At 40.8% G+C, this 24,247-nt stretch overlaps 1 protein-coding gene and 1 pseudogene across 1 annotated transcript; both read right to left on the bottom strand.

The window, feature by feature from the left end:
* LOC131463815 (regulator of G-protein signaling 3-like) overlaps positions 1 to 18,951 on the bottom strand; it is a 22,104-nt pseudogene extending 3,153 nt beyond the window's left edge.
* Positions 15,403 to 17,569, bottom strand: LOC131464339 (tripartite motif-containing protein 16-like). Its single transcript, XM_058636771.1, has one exon. It carries the CDS (start codon positions 17,567 to 17,569, stop codon positions 15,908 to 15,910), a length of 1,662 nt encoding a protein of 553 aa, XP_058492754.1. The 3' UTR covers positions 15,403 to 15,907.
* Positions 18,952 to 24,247: the final 5,296 nt, after the last annotated feature.

The following is a 24,247-nucleotide window of genomic DNA, read 5'->3' as shown; positions in this document are numbered from 1 at the left end:
GCTCGATGCTGAAAGACTCCAGACTGAAGATGCAACGGCAACACGTCTGGGAGGTCTGCACAATGTAGATGTGGAGTGACTGCGATGACACTGAACACAACAACACAAAAAAAACAAACTTAAATACAACAATACCACCACAATTAGGTTACACACAAAAACAACAGGTCTAAGAGGTCTGAACAAAACAGGAAGAATTAATCATACCCTCTCTGAGGTGCAGAGTGTTCAGAAACAGTGGGCCTCTGTAGGACGTTGCAGCGTCCAGCCTCATCCTCTCTGGTCAACAGCAGCACATCATTGTAGATCAACACTGTCACCTGACACACATACATACACACACTACTGAGATTTGCTGTGCGAGGCAGTACTTGAATTATATTCAGGCATAAACAGTAGCCAATCAAATCACAATACACTGTCCAAATGGAGATAATGAACTATAGGCCATCATACCAGTCTCTAGCATTTTTGTCCTGTTTTTGGTAAACAAAGTGCAACAACAGCAGACACGATGTACGCAACATTAGAAAACTGTTGCTACAAATGGCTGCCCCAGAATCAGATGAGTTATTCTGATGTAAATAATGTAAATAAATGTTTGAGTTAACCTGCGATGAAACTGAAAGTTTCACACATTCATCCACAGCACCATGGATGTGACATGTACATACAGGAAACATACACACGTTACTTAAGAAATCAGTATGTCAATGTGACCTCTGACTTGTGTCAGAATCCACCACACGTATCATTTTGGAAGAAAACGTGAAACTACAACAGCCGATTCCCAGAAACGCTTCTGTGTGTGTGTGTGTGGTCAGCAGTATCATCAATATGATCCATTTCAGTGAAACTTATCCTCAGCAGTCACTGAGTCCTTCAGGATCAGGTTCAGTCTGGATCAATAATCCTAACCTGAGCTCAGTCTGCAGCGCTCTTATCAGGATTCTAAGCAGCACTGTGAGTAGCTAGTGTTAGCATTTAGTGATACTTTTATTAAGACAATTTAGCTAGTACTGTGTAATGGTGTGTTCACAATGAGAGTGACAATGTCAATGCAAATGCACAAGTATACTTTTGCATCAGTAGTGCTGGGTGACATGAATCACACAAAGACATAAAGAACAACATCAAACAACAACTAAATATCAGTAAATCTTTCTTGACTGAATCGAGAGGCAGAACTTCAGTATATTTGCAGTAGTTGGCATTAGTGATGGTGGTACTTTGCATATTTGCAACCACTGTTACCTTTGCAGGCAGAAGGTCGGGTCCTGGTGTAGAATCATTTCCTCTGACATTAGCAAGGTTCTCTCAGGGCCTGCACAGATCCAGAGGCTAAAATCAACAAAGGACAACAGCAGACTCTGAAACTCTGGTTCATATTAAAAGTTCCAGACAGAAACTAAAGGCCATTGCTTTTAACACAGCGGCTTTGCTATTGGTCTCTGGGTCAATTTAAAGGTTAAAGGTCCTGACCTGAACAAAGATGGGGAAGATGACGGTTTTAGGTGCCACTGAGATACTGAGACTTTCATAAGCAGAGCAGGGCAAATGTGACTGGACGATGGTACAGTTCTGGTAGTTGCCATAGTTACTGGGCATGGCTGCAGATGAGGAGGAGGATAGAGGCGGGGGCAGGGTGGAGGTGTGGCTGGTGAATGATTGGCGTGATGACCCAGGTCGAGGGTCACGGAGAAGATTCTGACCTCTGCTGGGGTGAGTCTGGTACAGACGACCTAGTGATCAATTATATAAATATTACAATATGTAGTTAATTTACTAATCAAAATACAGAATGAGCGATATTAAGACCAGGGAGCATACCAATCGTTCCATTCCTGTCTTGATAAATTGGATGGAGTTGCTGAAAAAGACACAAAGCAAATAGATGTTGTTGTTTAAGTGAAACAAATCTGAAAAAACATTAGAACTGTGATTCTGGTGAAAATAAATGTTGTGTTGGTCAGACAAAAGATTGTCAGAATAGGCCTACTTCAGATGAAGGTTTCAAAACATGTTCTCAGCCAATAGTTCAAATAGTAGGTCAGATTAAATGTTCTACCTAAAGACCTTAGTCAGGTTACAGGTTATCAATATATATCTGTTTCACTTCTACAGTTCATGTTTTCATTTGAGAAAATGTAATCAGTGAAGAACACGTTCTAATTAAAGGTTCTAGGTAAGAATCTACAGGTCAAATTAAGTAATAAAGTAATACAATGTAGGATTTGGTCTTAGCTTCCTCCCACAGTTGGTAAACAGTACTGTTTGTTACAACTGTCGTAAAATATGTAACGGTAACATGTACATTAGTTGATACAGATGAACTTTGAAGCAGGGCTTAAGACCAGGTGCAGTATCCTATGTTATAGTATTTACAGGCTTTGATAGATCTGGCATTCACTCTGTTGTTAGTTGATCTATCATCAAAATGATCTTGGAGACATTATTTCAAGTTTTAAATCCTACATCACATGTGTCAAACTGGTGGCCCGGGGGCCACATGTGGCCCTCCAATCGATTACATGCGAGGTGATGGAATAGAGACAGAATATAAGACTAAATGTATTTGCCAGCAATATTTTTATAATAGTAATAAGACATTGGGTTGTAATCATTGCTTTATTAAATGTATTACACTCAACATGAAATTACATATATTTAAGCTGTTTTAATCACAATTATCTTTGTCATTATTTGCTAAATTTTCAATTTAATTCTCCGTATTTGTGCATCATAAATATGTTTTTATTGTGATTCATTTTATATCAAAACAAGTACTTTTAATGTAATTCTGTCTAATATCATAATGAGTATCTTATATTGCCCACCGGCTACTAAATAGTTGTTTTTTTCCACTTTTTTTCCCCATGTCGGCCGCCGCTTGACCAGACTGCTCATTGGCCCCCAGGTCATTTGAGTTTGACACCCCTGTCCTACATCATCTCACTTTATTTATATAAATGTATGTAACATTACAGGTTAAAAATGATGTGGGGTCAAGCACCAGGTTATGGTTCTTGAGCATTGGTTGCCAGTGAAGTCTTAGCTCTTACTGAAGCCTGTCATTGAAATTATGATTCAGATGATTCAGAGAGGCTCTTTGCTACATTCAAAGGCAGCTGAGAAGTTCTGGGATACATTCCAGGTAAGGTTCCACATCACTTTAAGAGCTATGTGATATGCACCCACTGAAACTCACCTGTCCTCCTGAAGAAACAGGTGACAGGATGATGTAATTGTCTCCATTTGATGATGTCACTCGAGTTCCTTTTAGTGTGGTGGTGCGGCGGGAGTATTCAGCTATTTCCCTTGCTTCCTCCTCGTCTTCCTCCTCCCCCTCCTCCTGCTCATCCTGCTCCTCCTTTCTGTCCCTCCACAGAGAACCTAGAGCAGCCAAACTGGATCGAACCACGGACCCCTGACCCCGTCTGCGCCCATGTTTACTGTGGGTGGGGTGAGGCAACAGCTTCCTGCCTGTGATCTGGGAGACAAAGGACAGTTAGCTTCACTGTATACCAGGTGAACCCACCTGTCAAATGACAAAGAGCAGCCAATAGTAGTCATGTCCCTCATCAATTATCATGTGTCAACACTCTATCAGTTACTACTGTCCGAGAGTAAAAGGGCACTTCTCCGTTATTGTGACTTGTGCGTCAAAGTGTCAGACTCACTGTGTTGTTTGTTGTTGGGTGGAGCAAAGCTTCACATCCTGACCTCAGGTCAGGTAAACCTCTCCACACGACCAACACGATCTGAGATGGACAACTCCTGAAGAGGCACACATACAGTTTTATCATACTCATACAAAAGTTTTGTTGTAAAACTGAAGTGTGAGGGGTGGAGTTTACCTAATGGCATGGGCGAGTTCAACACACTTCCAAGTTTCTACAGGAAGTCCGTTCAGCTGCAAGACAGAGTCTCCCTGACGGAGTCCAGACTGATAAGCGGGACCTCCTGTGAACAGAGGAGAGACATTTGACTGAGCTGTGTGACATCACAAGAACCCCTGACTTCACCCAGCCAATTAAAGAAGGTCTCAAGCCACGTGACCTGGGTCCTGATGACTCAGCGGATACTGGTCCTGAGGAAACTCCTGCTCCTTGTTTTCAAATGTGCATTTACTGTTACAACAGTATGTGAGTTATGTCCGTGGTGTGTACTGTATGTTGTGTGACTTTCTCACCGGGGTCGACAGCTTGGACTTTGACAGGACAGTCCGAGCAGATTGTAAATCCAAACCCGTCGGTTCCTCGTATAATGTTCACCTGGACAGAACAGAGTCAGTGCATAAATCATGAGATAGGTTGTCTTGTACCTATTGTAATCTTAATTGCTCAGGGATAAAAGGTTGAATTTGTCTATCACATTTGAACGAGCCTATGAAAGGGAACTAACTCTTTGTTCCTCCATGTTTCAATCAGCCTTTAAATATGGCCTCCGATGGATATGACCCCTGGATTAGGACACCAGTCGTTATGGAGGTGAACTACTTCCAACTCTACAAATCTGATGTCAACAATATCCTTTTTCAGATACAACAAAGTAAAAAGAGTCAGTGATAACACAAACATTTAATAGAGGGCATTTTAAATCAAATAGCTCCTCATTGCTACCAGAGTTCAGTGTTAATGATTAGAATGAAATTAATTCAGGTTCTGTTCTATCACTTTGCATTTCAGTGCAGCCTACAGCCTGTGAGCGGTGTGCAGTCTGGACTGTGGCCTGCTGCTCTGGGTTTTATGTTGACTGAGTCGGGATGTTTGTGTCAGATCCAGACTGGAGGTCAGTGTGGGTGCTGGTTTCCATGACTCTGTAAACACCGACACTCTCAAGGAAAAGGTCGACTCTCCTGAGAGTATTTTCTCCACAAAAGAAGTTTAATGTCCCCAAGTTCAGACTGACAGGCTGATATTAAAACTTCTGTGGGGAAACCCAGGCCCCCATCTGAGCATGATGAGGCGAACTCTGGGGTGAAGGTATTTGAACAAGACACATCTCTGTGTTTGTGTTTCCCTGCAGAATCAGTCCATCAGACCATGTTCATGGTCCTGATACAGGGTTAGTTTCCTGGTCCTGGAGAACTAAGCAAGACCAGCAGGAGTAAAAAGTAAAAACAGTACTGCATATAAAATAAATATATGCAGACTTTAAGACACAGAACAAAAAAGACAAACTGACACAAAACTAAAAAATCCGACCAAAGCAGAACCAGCAAGGTGAGGACATTTCACTTTTGTTCTGTTTGAACAGCAGACAATATGGACCCCTCTTCAAACACACACACACACAAGCACACACATGTTGGCATTCATGACTTGAGGGGAGACTTACTCTACCTTAACCACAATTACTACTGGCCTAATCCTAATCCTAATCCTAACTCTAACCCTAACCTCAACCTAACCTTAAAACATATCTTCACCTTAAAATGTAGTTATTTACATTGTGGGGACTTGATATTTGTTCCCACAAGGAAGACAAGTCCCCATAATGTGACTGTCTAAACAGTTTTAGGTCCCCACAACATTAGTCATACCCCCGCACATACACACTCTTCTCCTGTCTGATGCAGTTTTTCAACAAATCCTTCAACTTTAATCTGTGTGTGAATTATTGATTAGCCTGTCACACACAGGAACTGTCATACATCACACACAGTAGTTGTTTTAATCATAAGGATATGAAACATTTATCTAACCAGCTGGACTAGAAACTATTTCTCCCGCTTCGCTCTCTCTCTTTCTCTCTGGGAGTGATGGTCAGAGCGAGAGAAACAGAGAGAGAAGCTGTAGCTGGTTATGGCTATTAAACATTTATCCAACCAGCTGGACTGGAAACACACTCTCTTACAAAACCACACACAGAGAAAACTCTGGAGGATATGCTGGGAAATGACAGGCAGTCACTGACATCACACTAAGCAGCAGCCAATCAGACAGGCTGCACATTTCCTGCTGTTTTGCTTCTACATGAACTGTGTTGTTGTTGTTGTTGTTGTTGTACTGTGCTGAGATCAGTCTGTCAGTGAATATAAGCAGAAACCTCAAATGCCTGTCACACCAGACTCTGTTCAGAAAACTGCTCATTTATCGACTCAAAAAAACAAACAAAAGAAAAACTGACAAACACATGACTACTCAAGTCTACTACGTTCTTCTTTGTTTGCTTTTATTTTGTTAGGCAGCCATGTTTTTAGAGAGAGCAAGCATCTGTGACTCCAGCTGGTTCTTAGTGCAAAGGCCATTTTTGGGGTGCCCACATCACAGTCAGTGCTGAATAGGTGTCAGTACCTAACCCAATGATTTCAGACTGAGATTTAAAGACCTTTTAATCACAATATGCACTTTTATCCTAATCTGGTCACACACACACATACAAAAACACACACCTGAGGTAGGTTCTGTCCGATGCAAACTCGACACAGTCGGTGAATGGTGTGCATGGCCACAGATCAGCTTGTTGGTCCAAATCCCGTAGATCTGCCGTCCAGCTAATCCCTCTACAGGACCACAGTCTGACACACTAGCCCGTTTACAAAAAGGTGTAAACTTAAAAAAAAACAATAAAAAAAAACAAGCTCTATTCCAAGTCCGTATTTATGAATTTAAATAGATTAACAGACTTTACAAACTCTAAGGTTCAGGTACCATCTGAAGACCTGTTTTCAGATTTAAAGAACCAGATCAAAGCCAGGTTTAGATTTCCCAAAAACAAGTTTGGCCCTAGTCCGGACCAAACCATATCAATATATACAAGCCCCGAGCCTAGTCCAGTTTAAATACACAAATCAATGTCAAACCCAGTGCTGGATGTCTAAAAGACACACCAGGTGAAATCCTAATTCAGATTTATAGAAGGAGAAAAGTCTCTGATCTGATCCAGACAAATAAAAGCAGATGTAATTCCTGGTTCAGCTACAAAGTGCAGTACAAGTCCACATTTAGAAAAGGGACGAGATCAGACCACGGTCCAGCAGGGTCCAGAGTGTGTGAAAATTCATACTGATCTGGATGTTAGAGCAGTATGTATGTGTGTGTGTGTGAGAACCAACAGTGTGAAGAATAGCAGGAAACACACACACACACAAACTCACAAAAACACTGGATGTATCCCTGCGATAAGGCACACACTTCCTGAAAACACATGTGCACATACACATTCACACACCTCCCCTCCGTGCGATCCTGAATGTCATTCAGGATTTTTTACTCTCTTTTTTTTTTTTCTTTATACTCTGACGCTATTCCACATAGACCTGATGTGTAGATCTTCATCTGATAACTACTACTCAGCTAAATTACAGCAGTCACTTACCAACACATCAAAGTGAGCTGAGATTACATAAACTCTGAGAATCAGAGGAGAAATCTGGTCTCAAAACATTTTCGGCTTAAATTGATCTTGCAGTGTAAGTGGGTACATTCAGTCTCAAAACACAAAATATTCACAGAAGGATTGGAGCACCTTCATAATCATGAAACATTTAGCACAGGTGGGGGACTTGACTTGACTAATGTGATTTGACTCTAGTCTGACTTAAGTCGCAGATTTGAGACTTGCTTGATTAACATCGGTAAAAGCCTTGACTTGACTTAGTGTTGACCCTGCAGACTCGACTTGGAATTGAGTAAAATGACTTGTAGAGTTCACGAACGAGTCGAATCGTTTGAGCGATGAGAACCGAGTCGCAGTTGTGAACTTGTGACATCTTCTGTGTCAACTTTAGGGGAGGAGCTGAGCGCGCTGACACATTGCTGCCGATGACAGACAGAAAGGGAGGAGGACATGACGTTATGAGCGCTGTGCTAAAATAACACAAGAAGTTAGCCTGCTTATTTTTTTATCGTGCCACAATTGTGATCTCACTGTCAAAGCCTGGCATTGCAAGTGTCGTGCCAAGGTAGTTATCCCCGACAGGACTTGTATCCCCTGCTACATATTCCACAATAAACACAATATTCCACTGAAATGCCTCTTGCTAATAATGATGTCATGCCATGCTTTTGAGAATATCTTTGTAACTCATTCCCAACCTAAAATAAAACTCAATCACACTATCTCTGTCCATCCTGAAGCTTCAGCCCTCTTCACTCACTGTGCAGCTCTCCCGCTAATTCATGAGAATGTCCGTCATCATCTACCGCTTTATCCTCTGCCAGAGGGTCGCGGGGGGTGCTGTGCCAATCTCAGCTACATCGGGCGATAGACTGGGTACACCCTGGACAGTTCGCCAGTCCATCGCAGGGCCACACACAGATAGAGACAAACAACCATTCACTCTCACACTCACTCCTATGGTCAATTTAGGTTGTCCAATTTACCTAATCCCCACATTGCATGTTTTTGGACTGTGGGAGGAAGCCGGAGAACCCGGAGAGAACCCACGCACACACGGGGAGAACATGCAAACTCCATGCAGAAAGGCCCTTGTTCCAACCGGGGCTCGAACCCGGGTCTTCTCGCTGCAAGGCGAGAGTGCTAACCACTACACCACCGTGTGGCCAATTCATGAGAATGTTATTAATATTATTCATTTCATGCGCACATTATACCTATTTATCCGGTGTACTCTCACAGTCCCAAAAAAAGCAATATGGGGATTAGGTAAATTGGACACTAAATTGACCGTAGGTGTGAGTGTGAGAGTGGATGGTTGTTTGTCTCTATGTGGCCCTGTGATGGACTGATGACCTGTCCAGGGTGTACCCCGCCTATTTTCCTATGTCAGCTGGGATTGGCACAGTGCCCCATGCTACCCTCATGTGGAGGATAAAGCGGTAGAAGATGGATGAATGGATGGATGGACACTATTTCATGGCCACAAATAAATCATTTTTTTCCCCATGTCATGTCTGGGGCTCCGTAATTTTGCATATCTCCTTCTACAAACAGTCAAACTGCAAAACTTTAAGTTCAAGTGATGAAAAGCTGAAGTAGATTCTGGCAAATGTCGTTTGATCAACAAATGAAAAAAAACAAAAAGGTGCAGGGGCATAAAACACTAAGCCCTTTTCCCTCAAAAAAGGAAGCACTTCCAGTTTCTTTGTGTGATGCAATCTAAATACTGCCACCTACTGGGCTGGAGTATGAACAACACTATTTATCCCAACTGCACAGCTCAGATACTATCAACACTACATATCAAAAGTATAATTCAAACTTAACAGTAAAGGGGGATTATTGACTTATATTAGCGTTTCTCAAATATTGAGGAGTAACTCTTACAATTTGTTTTTGAAACACGAAAACATTGGGTGTCTGCTTTTGCTGCCTTGTGTACAAACCTGGCAACTGAGTGACACCAACACCAACAAGGTAAGACAGGAAGTCTGTTTTTAGTTAATGCTAGTTAACATCTTGGTCGGTCAAAGGTTGTAAAACATAAAACATGCCATTTTTTTAGCCTAATATTTGAAATGTATTTCCATGGCTTAATCCTTAGTACTCAGATGGATCTCAGATGGAACCCTTAGTACTCAGATGGATCTCAGATGGAACCCTTAGTACTCAGATGGAACCCTTAGATGTAGGCTGGACCGGATCTGTTTGTAGCATGGAATGCCAGGACATGATCAAAACCTACAGCCCAGCCCGCCCACTCAGCTCTGCATCGGCAAACCGGCTTGCTGCCCCCTCACTGAGAGTATGGCAGAGGCATTCTCAGAACTCTAGACTGTTGACTGTCCTGGCTCCCAAATGGTGGAACAAGCTCCCCATCGACATCCGGACAGCGGAAAGCCTCCACATCTTCCGCCGCCGACTAAAAACACATTTCTTCCGACCGTACCTCAACTAAGACAATGGCAACAACAAAAAAAAAAACTTGCTTATACATCGCACTTATGACTAGCACTTCATAGTTTTCATAGTTTGGCTTACTTGAAGCTCTTACATACTTCTAGCTCTTATTTGTACCCAAATGTTTAAATGCCCTTATTGTAAGTCACTTTGGATAAAAGCGTCTGCTAAATGACGTGTAATGTAATGTAAAGATGGCACAGAACTGTGCCGCAGGTGCACCCTTGGTAAATTGCCGTGGGAATGATACACAACTCCTAATATGGACATCCTGGGGGGGTGTTTATAGGTCACATATTCAGGCTTTTAAAAAATGCATTTTTTCTTCTTATGTGTTGTTGAGTCAAAGTTATGATTCCTTTTATATCGTATTTTTATTAGTGATAGAATGTAGCAATAATTGTGCAGAAGTCACAGAATAGACCGTTTTTCTTTTCCTTTTTTTCATAAAAACGTTCATAAAAAGTGAACTGTGACGTATTTCCAAATTTCACAAATTCAATCCAATTTTAAACATTTCAGTACTTTTTGCTTAGGTGTGTTTATATATTTGGTGATTTTTTTTTTTTTTCATCAGATTGCCGAGGTTGTGCTGACAAACATTATATAATTGCACATTTTATCATTTCTCTCCTTTCACCAACAGAGCATGTTGTGGCACTACAGTCTCCATCTGTTTTGGTGTCATGAGATATGTGAGGTATCCTATCACTCCCTCTTGATAATAGCATGAAGTGTGTGATGTGCCATAATTGTCTAATCTTGTAGTGTGTTTATTTTGGGGATTGGAGAGAAGAACATCTGAAGATTTCAAAATCACTTGAGATTTTAGTAGTAGAATTAAAAATAGTAGAAAACAATAGTAACAAGGTAGACAGTAAAGAAGATAATGGCAGCTAATGCATTGAGACAAAAGTAACAAAGTATAATTAAGAGAGTGTTGAAATTAAAACCGTTTATGGTATTTTGACAGTCATTTCAAATACAAAATCTGCAGAAATCTGAAAAAAGAAGTTTGTTGATTGAACAAAAGCAGCTTGAATGTAAAAAAAAAAAAAAAGAAGAGATAAATGAATTTGAATTTGAAGCTGAAGACATTTACCCTGCAACATTTTATCTGAATGAAGCCAAAATGAATAATGACCTCAAAAGTATAACTACAGTATGGAATAAAGACAGGAAAGAAAAATGCAAACACTAACACCAGCCCAGATCCATGTGTAGTCCTGTACATCCATCAAGAGGACCAATCTATTTCAGGCCTTGGAATTGAGGCCATGTTTCACTTAAGGACTTAAAGGCCAAATGAGTTGTGTCCTCACAAAAACAGCAAAACAAATGTGAGTATGTGTGTGTGTGTGTGTGTGTGTGTGTGTATGTGTCACTGTGTGTGACATTGTGTGAACAGCAGAAGTAGCTTCACTCCATAATTCATCACATGTGAATCTTTGATGAGTTTTTAAAGAAAAGCACTCAAACACAAACAGCATGTGATCTTGATCTGTAAATCTCTCTCTGAACTGACTGACTGGAAAGTTGATGATTTCAGAGTGTAGACAAACTGGCTCAATGTCAGTTCTGATTAAAATTGGTAAGGATGAACATTTCAGTACATTTCACCTCAGTTCTTTGCCACATGTCATCATTGGTGTATGGAGTAATAGTAAACCACACTAGTGACTCTGGTAGTAACAAAAGTCACATTTCAGAGTACTACGTAAGAAAAAGCCTGAACATGAGTGTGTATTTGTTTGTAAGTATTTGTTAATAAAAGTACTTAATACACAAATTAAAAGTACACATTTGAGACTTATAAATTTACAAACTACTGCATTACTTTTGGGGTAACAAAAAAAATCAGGCTTTAGACTGAAACACGAGTTGTGGTGAAGGCAAAAGCAGGACATGCTGTATATTTTATGGGCGTTGAGATTTTTCCCATTCTAAAAAGGGAAAGTTCGTTTATATTATCACCACTTGCTATGCTGGACATACGGCTCTGATCCATCGGATGTAGAACAAATAGCAACCGAACTAAGATGCATGGGGAAAATGTATTGGAATAGAAGTTGAAATGTAATTAGGAAATGTTACACAAGAAATATTTTTTCTACATTTAATGGTGATGGCTCTTTATTTTGGCCTGGGTTTTGTTTTTCTGTTAATGTATAAATGTAAATAGTGTGTCCATCTTACGTTCACAAAAGATAATCTATGTTTAAATTTAAAAATGCTATTGAACAATAGTTTTGGAATTTAAATGTACTTCCTTATAAAAATTGAATAATTAACACTATTCTTCAATTATTAAACTGTTTTTGTATTCAGATTCAAATATTCAATAAAATGCTATTACTCACAACACGTGCTACGTTCTTAGTTACTTTTTTTTAAAGCAAATGGCAGCCCTAACAATGACTTCATCAAAACATCACAGCTCACTTCAAATAAATGAAAGAGGAGTACATCTCAAACAACATTCCATGTTAGTTTTTGTCATGCGACAGTGGGTGCACACTCACCATGAGCTGATGGCTGCTGCTGTTGTCTTGGTTTGCAAGGTGCTGGTTGGCATTGTTGTACCGCGTGGAGACATAGCTGCTGTTGTCAGTTTTGGTCGGAGCAGAGCTGTAGATGGAGTTTGAAGGGTCCAAACTGTAGGTTCCACTGCGGTTGGTCAGATTCTTGAGTCCAGTGGTGGAGGCTGTGCAGTTCGACAGACCGGTTGCAGCAACAGTGGCAGTAGTGGTGATGCGGTTCAGGTCACTATCGGGAGGGGAATCTGGAGTCCTCCTGAGGTCCACTGCAAGTAGATAACCATCATCATCATCATCGTTACCTGCTGCATCGTCCCAAGACCATGCCGCATTCTTCCAGAACATCCTGAGTGTCCTCAGATGAGAAGATGCCAGGATCAGCTAAACCAAATAAGATGAGACTGGTGGTTCTGTTTCTTAGCTGAACCTGTAGTGTCTCAAGTGTCTCCTGAAAGTTTTTAATTGTTTTGTCTTTGATTTTACAGAATTTATCCTTGTGTGAGAAACAATGGGGTCAAGAGCCAACATTCAGAAAATATCAAGAAGAAAAGACGCCGACGATGTTGTTCTGTTGGCCAAAAAAACAGTCACGGTTCACATCGGGGCTGACGCATGATGAAGCAGCAACACAAGTTTAATCCTCTAACCTACATAATGTCCACACAGATTTAATTCTGTAGGACAAATTAAAACATGCTTTCATTCAATTCTTATCTCCAGTCAGATGTAAAGGCAGCTCATGTGAAGAAACCAGAGGGTAGAGTCCTCCTCAGGTCCTTGACGTGGTCTGTGCATGGTCCTAGCTGATGAACCACTGATAAACTGACCAAGTCATAGTACCCAGTATACTATGAGCGGCTGCAGATGAGACGTCCTCTGTCCTGCCCACCCTCTCTCCTCTCTGTTTGGTTGAGACGAACGACGGTAAGAACTCAGTGTGATGTCAGAGGGGGTGGGGGGTCAGGGGCAAGTGGAGAATGATGGAGTCAGGGATGGGGGGAGTTGAGAAAGGTATTGTGAGGGTCACATGGTTACCAGGCAGCTTCTCATTGCCATGGTAACCATGTGGACCCCTGGGGAGAATGAGAAAGAGAGAGCGAGAGAGCAGGAGTCACTTTTAATATACATCTGCTCCTCACTCGCCCCTCTCTCTACTCATCACTAAAAATAGACAAAACATATGGATTTACATATGGGACATTGTGTGTTTGTGTGTGTGTGTGTGTGTTGTCTGTGTGCGTGTGTGTACGTGTGTTCGTGTGTGCAGGTATTACTAATGTTGTGGGGACCTAAAACTGTTTACACAGTCACATTATGGGGACTTGTCTTCCTTGTGGGGACAAAAATCAAGTCCCCACAGTGTAAATGACTACATTTTAAGGTGAAGATATGTTTTAAGGTTAGGTTGAGGTTAGGGTTAGGGTAAGGTTAGGGTCAGGGTTAGGATTAGGCCAGTAGTAATTATGGTTAAGGTTAGAGTAATGGCGCATTTCTACTCTACTCTACTCGCCACGCCACGCCACGGTTTAAGTAGCGTTTCCACTAGCATAGTACCTGCGATGATTGGTCAGACTGCCGACCGCTGACTGGCCAGAGTCCCGTCACAGGAAGAGACGTCCCACACACAAATCAAGCCGAACAGTGCCCGAACTGTAGATCACTTAAAACTACTTAATAATCCAAACAATGTGGGTTAATCTCCAACAACTACCAGGGAAACCTCTATATTTAACAGGAGTCTTTTAAAGTGCAGTGGTGTATTTAGGGACATCGCCAGCGATCGCAAGCGGGATCACAGACCGCTACCGCTGTAGTCTGTGGAGTAGGAGGCTGTGGACAGAAATCAAGCCAAATCAGATAGATAAATTAAAAGTACTGTACTTAACAATCCTAAAAACGTTGGTTAATCTCCAACAACTAGTGTGTGTGTGTGTGTGTGTGTGTGTGTGTGTGTGTGTGTGTGTGTCACATATAAAACAAAGTCACCGCAGTTTCACTCAGCCGTGCAGTGATGACTCCGCCCCAGTAAGTAGTAGCTTTTTTGTAGTGGAGATGCAACCTAATCGGGCCGTGTCGTACCGTGCCGAGGCGAGGCAAGGCGAGGCGAGTAGAGCCGGTGGAAATGCGTCATAAGTCAATGCAATGTCCCCTCAAGTCATGAATGTCCAACTGTGTGTGTGTGTGTTGTTGGGGAGATTTGATGATCAGGTAAGACAACCATGGACAGGGTTTACAGTCCCAACTTTTATTAATTTCTACAATCAATAAACCAATCAATTACCCTTAACCATGAATCAAATGCACTTAGCCATGAATCAATTACCCTTAACCATGAATCAAATGCACTTAGCCATGAATCAATTACACTTAACCATGAATCAAATGCACTTAGCCAGGAATCAATTACCCTTAACCATGAATCAAATCCACTTAGCCATGAATCAATTACATTTAACCATGAATCAAATGCACTTAGCCATGAATCAATTACACTTAACCATGAATCAATTAGCCTTAACCATGAATCAAATGCACTTAGCCATGAATCAATTACACTTAAAAATGAATCAAACACACTTAACCATGAATCGAACACACTTAATCGTGAATCAAACACACTTAACATGAATCAAATACACTTAACCATGAATCAAACACACTTAACTATGAATCAACACACTTAACCATGAATCAAACACACTTAACTATGAATCAAACACACTTAACCGTGAATCAAACACACTTAACATGAATCAAATACACTTAACCATGAATCAAACACACTTAACTATGAATCAATACACTTTACCATGAATCAAACACACTTAACCATGAATCAAACCCACTTAACTATGAATCAAATACACTTAACCATGAATCAAACACACTTAACCATGACTCAAACACACTTAACTATGAATCAACACACTTAACTATGAATCAAACACACTTAACCGTGAATCAAACACACTTACCATGAATCAAATACACTTAACCATGAATCAAACACACTTAACCATGAATCAACACACTTTACCATGAATTAAACACACTTAACCATGAATCAAACACACTTAACTATGAATCAAATACACTTAACCATGAATCAAACACACTTAACTATGAATCAAACACACTTAACCATGAATCAAACACACTTAACCATGAATCAAACACACTTAACCACGAATCAGTTATAATGATCATCACACACTTTATATTTCACATAAATGAAGCAGTGATATAAAAATCAATCGTCATAAATCAGCGTGAAATCGTCGTCTTCCTCTTGGACTCGTGCACTTCCTGTGCAGTGGAGAGTCGTGATCATGGAGAGGTCACGAGCACGTACGATGCATGGTGGCGTGGAATCTCTTCTCTGTCTCATTACGTTTTTACTCTTTATTTCGTAATCGCTTTTCAAGAGTTTACGACTAAAATGAGCAAATGAAAGAAACTTTGTCAATAAAGTTGCTCATAGTTCAAATTCAAAAGTCAAAAGTTGAGAGAAGTTAAAGATTTAAACTCAGAGTTTAACTCACTGCTGCTGAAGGAACTCCAGACTATTTGAGTTTACAGAACTCTGCTGTGGTTCCAGGTGAATAATAAAGACAAACTCCAGCATAGAGAGGCTGAGTGAACGTGGTCTTGACTCTGTGGACCAGAGTCATGGTGTCAGAGACTCTGTAGAAGGACAGAAGACCTGCTCTGTGGTCCAGGTAAACTCCCACTGTGGAGACTTTAACACCTGAGACGACAGTCTTGATACTGTTGTGAACAAACTGACATCTGTTTTGTTCACAATCTAAAGCCCAAGATTTGCCATTGAATCCAAAAACACATTCTGGACCTGATCTGCTGATGTTCTTGTACGTCACTGCTACATAAACTTCTTCTTCTCCTGTCCACTCCACCTCCCAGTAACAACGTCCAGTCAGACTCTCTTTACTCAGGACCTGAAGATATTCACTGAATCTGTCTGTGTGATGAGGATAAGACTGATCTTCATACATTAATGTCACTTTTCCCGCAGATAATAACAGACGTGTGTGAACTGTGTTTGGATCCAGTGTGATTTCCTGTGAATATCTGAAGAATTCAGCTCTGGTCTTTGGTTCTGGTTCTGCCAGTAAAACATCTACTTCAGTCACAGCCAGTGAGATGTTTGTCCACGTCTCGGTCAGGATGTCCTGCAGTTGACCGCTGAGCTTTGCCACAGCCGCTGTCACGTCCTCAAAGTGTCTCAGAGGACGGACGTTGATGGTGGACGAGTATGTGGATGGACTGAGTGCTGACAGTGAGCAGTAGTTGAGGAGAAACTGGTTGTGGTCGTGTGTGAGTGAGAGCTGCTTCAGTTCAGCTTCTCTCTTCTTCAGCTCAGTGATCTCCTGCTGAAGCTTCTCCTCGGCGTCTGTGACTCGTCTCACCTCGTATTCCAGCTTGGATCTGATCTGTTGCTTCACGTCAGAGCTTCTCCTCTGCAGGAGACACATCATCTCAGTGAAGCTCTCATCTGTGTCCTTCACGGCTTTATCAGCAGAGAGAGTGAGAGTCTTCCTCTCCTGTTGAAGCACCTTCACGTCTCTGTCTCTGTCCTGGAGTCTCTGCTGGACTTCTTCTCGACTCAGATCCAGCTCTCTCTGCTTCTGCATCCTCTCTGCTGCAGCTGGGACTGTGTCGTGGTCTTTATGTTCGTCCACAGAGCAGAGATAACAGATGCACTGCTGATCAGTACGGCAGAACATCTTCATCACCTCATCGTGGCGAGGGCAGATGTTCTCCTGGAGGTTCTTAGACGGCTCCACCAGCTTGTGTTTCTTAAATGCAGGTGATTGATGATGAGGCTGGAGATGTTCCTCACAGTAAGAGACCAAACAAACCAAACAGGACTTACAAGCTTTCAGTTTCCTGCCAGTGCAGAAATCACAGGCCACATCTTCAGCTCCAGCATAGCAGTGATGAGCAGGAGCAGGGTGGAGTCCAGTCTTGTTCAGCACATCCACTAAATCTGCTAACATGACATTTTTTAACAGTTCAGGCCTCGGTGTGAAGATCTTTCTACACTGAGGGCAACTGTAGATCCTCCTCAACTCCTCTGAATCCCAGTGGTCTTTAATACAGTTCTTACAGAAGCTGTGTCCACAGGTAAGAGTCACAGGATCCTTCAGAAGATCCAAACAGATGGAACAAGACAAGGTTTCTGTGTGCAGCTGAACTCCTGCCATTTCACCGCTTTGTCACCACGACTGTCTGAGTTTCTCTTCCAACAACATATGACGCGGCAGTGGGCGGAGCCTGCCGGCTATGGCTCTTCTACACCTGTTGGCTCCTCATCCTCCAATTGTCAAACTGCAGGTGTGACGGGGAGGGAACCAGGAACCACTCCCACTCTGACATGGAATGACCTCTGTACTTGACACTCCCTGTGTGTGCGTGTGTGTGTGTGTGCGTGTGTGTGTGTGTGCATGTGCGTGTGCATGTGCGTGTGTGTGTGTGTGTGTGTGTGTGTGTGTGTTTAGAAAATGAAAACAAAAGTTTTTTTCTGACAGTTTCCCAAGGTTAATGCAAGGTTATAATAGTTTGGGATTTTTCATTCGTTTTAGTTTTGACTATCTTGTTTTTTAAATTAGTTAGTTTTAATTAGTTTTAGAGTGGGTTTGGTAGTTTTTATTAGCATTTACTTTCTGTAAATGCTTAGTTTTAGGTTTTTTTAGTGTGAGTTTGAATGTTTTGTAATATGCTGCAGGATTCTAAAGGGTCATAATAAGTATTGTGTCATAATAACCCAACAAGAGATGCCATTTACCGGATGGCAGATGCCAGATGGCAGATGCCAGACACCATCCCTGAATCGAATATAACAGAAAGTAACTTTCTGAAAATGCTGTCTCAAATACAACCTTTCAAAATTGCCAGCAGAGAAAAAAATTAAATACACTTCATATGATGAAAGGATTATGTATGAAATTAATTTACAAAGACAAAAACTAAGCATATTTGAGTAAGTTTAGTTATTTTTATAAACACACAATTCAGTTTCAATAAGCTATCCGTTTTTTTAACTCTACTTTTAATTTTAAAAGTTAAGTTAGTTTTCACAATTCTGTTAGTTTTTGTTAACTATAATAACCTTACAGTGCTGAGGTAAACAATTGCATTCATGTCCAGCTTTAGTGAGTTGTTTTTTTTAAGTTTTACAGACCTAACAACTAATTGTCAGAAAATAATCAGGAGATTATCGAAATTGTGCAAAATCACCATCAAAACAAACTCTGCAGCATCACACAGGTTAAAAACTGAACTCACCACAGAGGGTTGGTACCTTCTCCACGTCCTCCCCTGGCTTTCTCATTGGTCTGCTACGCTGTGATGTCACTCTCAGGTGTTTGCTCAGTCCAAACTCCTCCCCCAGCAGATAGAACCAACCAGTGACAGGCTACATCACAGTGAGGGTGCAGACAACACGTCAGACATTCTCTTCCAACTTGTACAATTTTTATGAACAAACCAACTAATCAGAGTCCAAGATTCTGTTCTGATTAAACTGACCTCAGAGGACAAGATTAGAGAACTAATCCCAAAACTCATACAGCCAATCAGCTGCCTGCACCTGAAGGGAGAGACAGGTAAGATGTTGAACTGACGACTTGACGAAAACATAATAATAACCCTTTAAGACTGATGTGATTACTCGCCTGCTGTCACTCCGTTTTCTGAACACCGACACTAACAACCTGCCGAGGTAGACGTCATCACCAACACACCTGAAACACACAGGACATGAGGGTTACATATGCACATGTGTGTGTTTGTGTGTGTGGGTTAGTGTGTGTGTGTCTCGCTCACAGTGTGAAGTTCTGGTCATATTGTGGGTTCCTATTGTCCAGAACAGTTTGAGTCTTCATCCTGATGTTATGGTCGAGGTCAGAGGTCACTGTAACCTAAAACAACAAACCAAACAGGATTTGTCTGAAACTGATGACTGATCATCAAATCACTATAATTTCATCTTTGTCATCTTTATCATCTTTATCAAACAGTGTCTGCACCTTCACATATGAGTCACATGGCTTCTGGCATTTTCCCATCAGTCCTCGGGCCTCGTGGACTAAAGACAGAAAAAGGAAAAAAAGGAAAACTTGACTTTAACTGAGGGAGGAAGAGGAGCAGGAGGTTTAGTTATGGTTTATTAAATGGTTTAGGTGAATTTCTGTTTGTCCTTCAAGAATAGAATAGAATAGAATAGAATAGAATGCCCTTGATTGTCATTATACAGTGTATAATGCTTCTCCTTTTCAGTTCAGAAATTCCACACAGTTTTTAAAACAACAATTAAAAGAAAGTGCAAATATGCTCTATATACCACACAGGATAAATATTTAAACATGGACGATGTAAAAAACAAAAATCAAAACAATTGCACCAGTAGTAAAAAAAAAAAGAAAATGGAAAAACAACATAAAAAACAGCAGTAACAGCAGTCAGTCAGGAATGTATTGTACAGTGAATCATCACAAGAATCTCTGGAACATCATATGGGACTTACAGCACATAAAGGACACTAGAAAATCCACAACTAACCCTGGGGTTCATTCAAGGACCTTAAATACCTCATCATGTACCTGCAGTTTTGCAATGGCTTTAAACTGTGGTATGGAAAGAAAAATACTCTGCTGCCTCCTGCTGGTTCATTGACAAACTACTGTTCAATCTTCTTAACAATGAACTATTCGTATTTTAATGACTCCAGCAACATCAAAAAGAATAAGAATTTAAGATTTCAATCAGTAATTAACTTTGAACACCATCATTTATTTCCACGAGGCTGTTCTACCATGTGGTCCCTCTCTTTTAAATGTCTGCTGCAGGACTTACTGTGAATGAAGAGCTGTCCCACCTCTGGAGTGATTGACAGTCGTAACCGACCTACAGATTGAGAAAAAAAAAGTTAGTTTAAATTCTAAAAAAAGTGTGGTTGTATGCAGCTGGGTTTAGATCACCAGGCTAAAGTGATTCATGTCCATTTTTTTCAAGGCTGTGTGGACACAGAGATCTCATCATCATCATCATCATCATCATCTGATCAACAGTTATATCAGAATCCATGTGGAAAGAATGTTCACATCACATTTCAGATGTAAGACAAATGTCCCTGAACTGAAAACACAATGAAAAACTGATTTTAGCCTTAGCCTTTAACCTTTAACCTGCTTCATTTGATAAGTTTGTGTCCTTTCATTATTGGATATTCATTCTTTTATTAGATGACCCTTTTATTATGATGCTAAAATATGGGCCAGGGACACACACAGTCCAGTCAGCACTGGCCATGTGACAGAACCTCGCACTACAAAAAAAACCTGAATTATCCCTTTAAACCATTGTCATTGTTGATCTGATCGATCTATGTAGACTATAGATGGATGGATGGATGGATGTAGAATGAACAAACCTCTCCCTCTAAACACAGACGGGTGGATCTTCCTTCTTCTCTTGGTCCCGGGCTCTGGTCTCCTCCCCTCAGAGCTGGACCTGGTTCTGGCTCCACCACCCTTTCCTGTCATGGGCTCTGGATTGATGATTCTCTCACACCTCCTTCTGCTGGTCCTGTTCTCTGACGACCGATCTATGGCAAGGCCTGCAGTCTTCTGAGTGCCTGCTGAAGACCTGGACCTGACCTAGTGCAGACCACATGAGTTTAGTGTAAAGTTCAGGACTGGGATTTCTCTCTCTCTCTCTCTCTCTCTCTCTCTCTCTCTCTCTCTCTCTCTCTCTCTAACAAACCTCAGCTCTGGACATGGTTGTCCTGGTCTGCTGCAACTGGGTTGGTTTCTTTTGGTCCTGCCAAGTCTCAGTGAATCCTGATTCCATCTGGTCTGTTATGATTAAACCCTGGACCAGTTCAGAGCTTCTGAACACCACAGTCTGGACTGAGGTCTTGTTTCTTGCTTTCCTAATGAGGGCCTCTCGCACCTCAGGTCTGTTGCACAAGATCTCACTTCCAGACCTAAATCCAGATCTATCTTGATTCTCAGATAATCCAGTCCTTACTTTTTTACCGTGTATGGGTCCAGTCTGTGAAAACCTGCACAGAGAAACAGAAGCCTGAATCATCAGTCGACAATAGTTGATCTGATCTCACTGGTTTGATTATGTAATAATCATGAATTTGAAAATCTTCCTTTGGTAAATCACAACGAAAGATTCAACATATTATTCAAACATTGCTGACTTAAGAAGGCATAGATTTTATAAGATGAGCTTTTCATGGTGTCCCTGATGTTTTCACTGGGAGTAAGTTTCTCAGGATGTGGGTGCAGGGAGAGTGTCAGTCTCAGCACAGTCTCAGTATCTCATACACTAAGAACCTGCACTATCACAATGTGTCGGCTGCTCATCGTTTTCCTGTTCTCACCGGCTATTTTCTCTCCTCCAGTTCCTCTGCATATCTTCTAAATCCCTGTTCTCCTTCCAGTCTTCTCCTGGTCTCCTCCTCTTCATCTCTTGCTCTTCTGTGCACCTCCTCTTACAGGCTGCAGGCTGAAACTGGGCCTCCTGGTGCAGCTGATGGGGAAATCCACCACTGGACCTATCAGGAGAGAACACTTGTTATATTTATGATCGGTGTATCAGATCTAGTTTAGTTTAGTAATTTAGTAAAAATAGAATTGTCAGTGCACCTGTTTTTAGAAAGAAAATATCCAATTGGCAGTTGATTTATTTTATAATAGCAACATGTTAACTGTTAAAAGCATGTTAAAAGTTAATATAATAGAAAGTGTACTGTGTAAAGTGAGTAAAGTATGGCGGCTACAGAGTTACAACCTGGAGAAATTGGATGAGACATGAAGCAGCAGCACATCACACTGATGAGAGATAATGAGTGGGATTAACGGATTACACATTCACACACACACACACACACACACACACACACACACAAGCACGTCAGTTTAGATTCTTCTGAGGTTTGAGCACAGTTTTAAGATTTCATTCATTCTGCTGGTGTGGTAAAACATGGGGGGTGTCAGAGGCTCCAGTGACCCTGACAACACCCCCTCCAACCATCAGAATTGTCCCTCTTTCTCTATAGGTCCATTTTGGTCCAGTTTTGGTTATATGGTCTTGCCATTTAATCTCTGAGCCTCCTCCTCCTAAATCAATGAGGCAAAACCAAATTCATGGCTTTCACTAAAGCTCCAGTCAGGTATTAAATGTAACCCACCTGTGAGGTCAGAAACAGTATGACCTTTTTATTTGTGAAGTTTCTTTAAGGCAGGGTAAGTACATTTGAGATCAATTCCTCTGAAACTTTGATCCACACATTCACTTCCAGAAGATTAGATTACAGAAAATGCACCTCCTCTCAGACAACCCCAAAAAATACTGGTAGACTGGTAAATCATTCACAATGATGCAGCCAGAGTTCTGCCTTGGATCAAGAGAAAAACACATCACACAGCACTTATGGTGACCAGTACAGTACAGGTTCAATATCTGATTTGATCACCAACTATTGCCCGGTCACATCCCTCAGATCATCACATAAGTATTTCATAAACGTTCCTAGAATTGAAAACAGGTGAGGTTGCATGCAGTCGTTCTGTTTGCTGAAACAAATCTAAGATCTGCTTTGACTCTATCTATGTCATTTCTTTTTAAAGTGAACATTCCTTTCTGATTGCTAATTGTATTATGTATTGTGGTGTACTGTAAATGCACTGTAAATACTGTAAATGTATGTTGTTAATGCTGGATGTTTTATTTAGTCCATCTTTGTATAAAATGGGCTATAAAAACAAACTTGATTTGACTGCTACTCAAATCAAGTTTTTTTTTACTTTTAAAAACAGAGATTTTCTGTGTCTGAGGATCAAAATCCATCTTTGTTTATTTCTGATAAAGATAATCTAATCTTCATTTAAAATGAAATAGATAAATTAGAGCTGCAGGGACATTCATCACATCATCTGAAACATGGATATAAACTCATAATCTCAGTTTCAACAAAAAAAATATATCTGATATAATACAAAACACAATAATCTGAACTCAACAGCGTCGTCGTCATCATCATCATTATTATTATTATTATTATTATTATTATTGTTATTATTACTAAATCACAACTTGCATACATTTGTAATGAAGTCACCCAGATTCAGACTGACCTTTTTCTACTGCAGAGAGACACGGCCTCCATTAGTCCAACACTAACTCTAACTAACAGTAACTCTCACGATCTGACTCAACGGTCAGTCTCACTGGCCTTCAGTCTTCAGCTCCAGTGACTGTTTCTTTTCAAACTTTCCCTCTGATGGGAAAAAAAGTTCAAACCAGTTTGAGTTTTTCACTTCATAAAGTTACAACACACAGACACAGTGTTTCCTGTCAGTACTGTCCAAACAAAAGCTCCTGGAGTGAATGTGACTGGGAATGTTGTTTGTTAAGTAACTGAAACTTTGTTTTAGTTAGACAGTATAGTATTAGCTCCAGAACAAATACATTGAGAAAAATCAGTGATTTATGAAGATTTAGTAACAAAATTAAGACGTTTAATTAAAGACAGAGAGGTTACAAGGCAGTTTACATTGATGCTAGAAATGATAATACAAAGTATAATTTAATAATCTAAAACTCCTCACAGCAAACAACTGACTGTAGCCTATTGTTTTACTGTGAGGGAAACGTCTACACCAGACATTTATTGTGAAAAGCTTAGCTCCTGTACTGCTAACGTGAAATTCAGCCAGTTTGACTTTTAATCTGACTTCCTGCTGCCCAGACCCTGAGGGGGTCCACATGTGTTTGTCATTAACTGAGAGGAGGAGGGGTCACGTGTATCCACAGCAACTAACCAAACTCTATTCACAAACCTGAGCATTTAAGAAGATAAACAGAAC

The sequence above is a fragment of the Solea solea genome, chromosome 8 (assembly GCF_958295425.1).
Source record: "Solea solea chromosome 8, fSolSol10.1, whole genome shotgun sequence".
NCBI classification, from domain to species: Eukaryota; Metazoa; Chordata; class Actinopteri; order Pleuronectiformes; family Soleidae; genus Solea; species Solea solea.
Note: the sequence above shows the minus strand (reverse complement) of the source record. Positions and strands in the feature narration are given on the sequence as shown.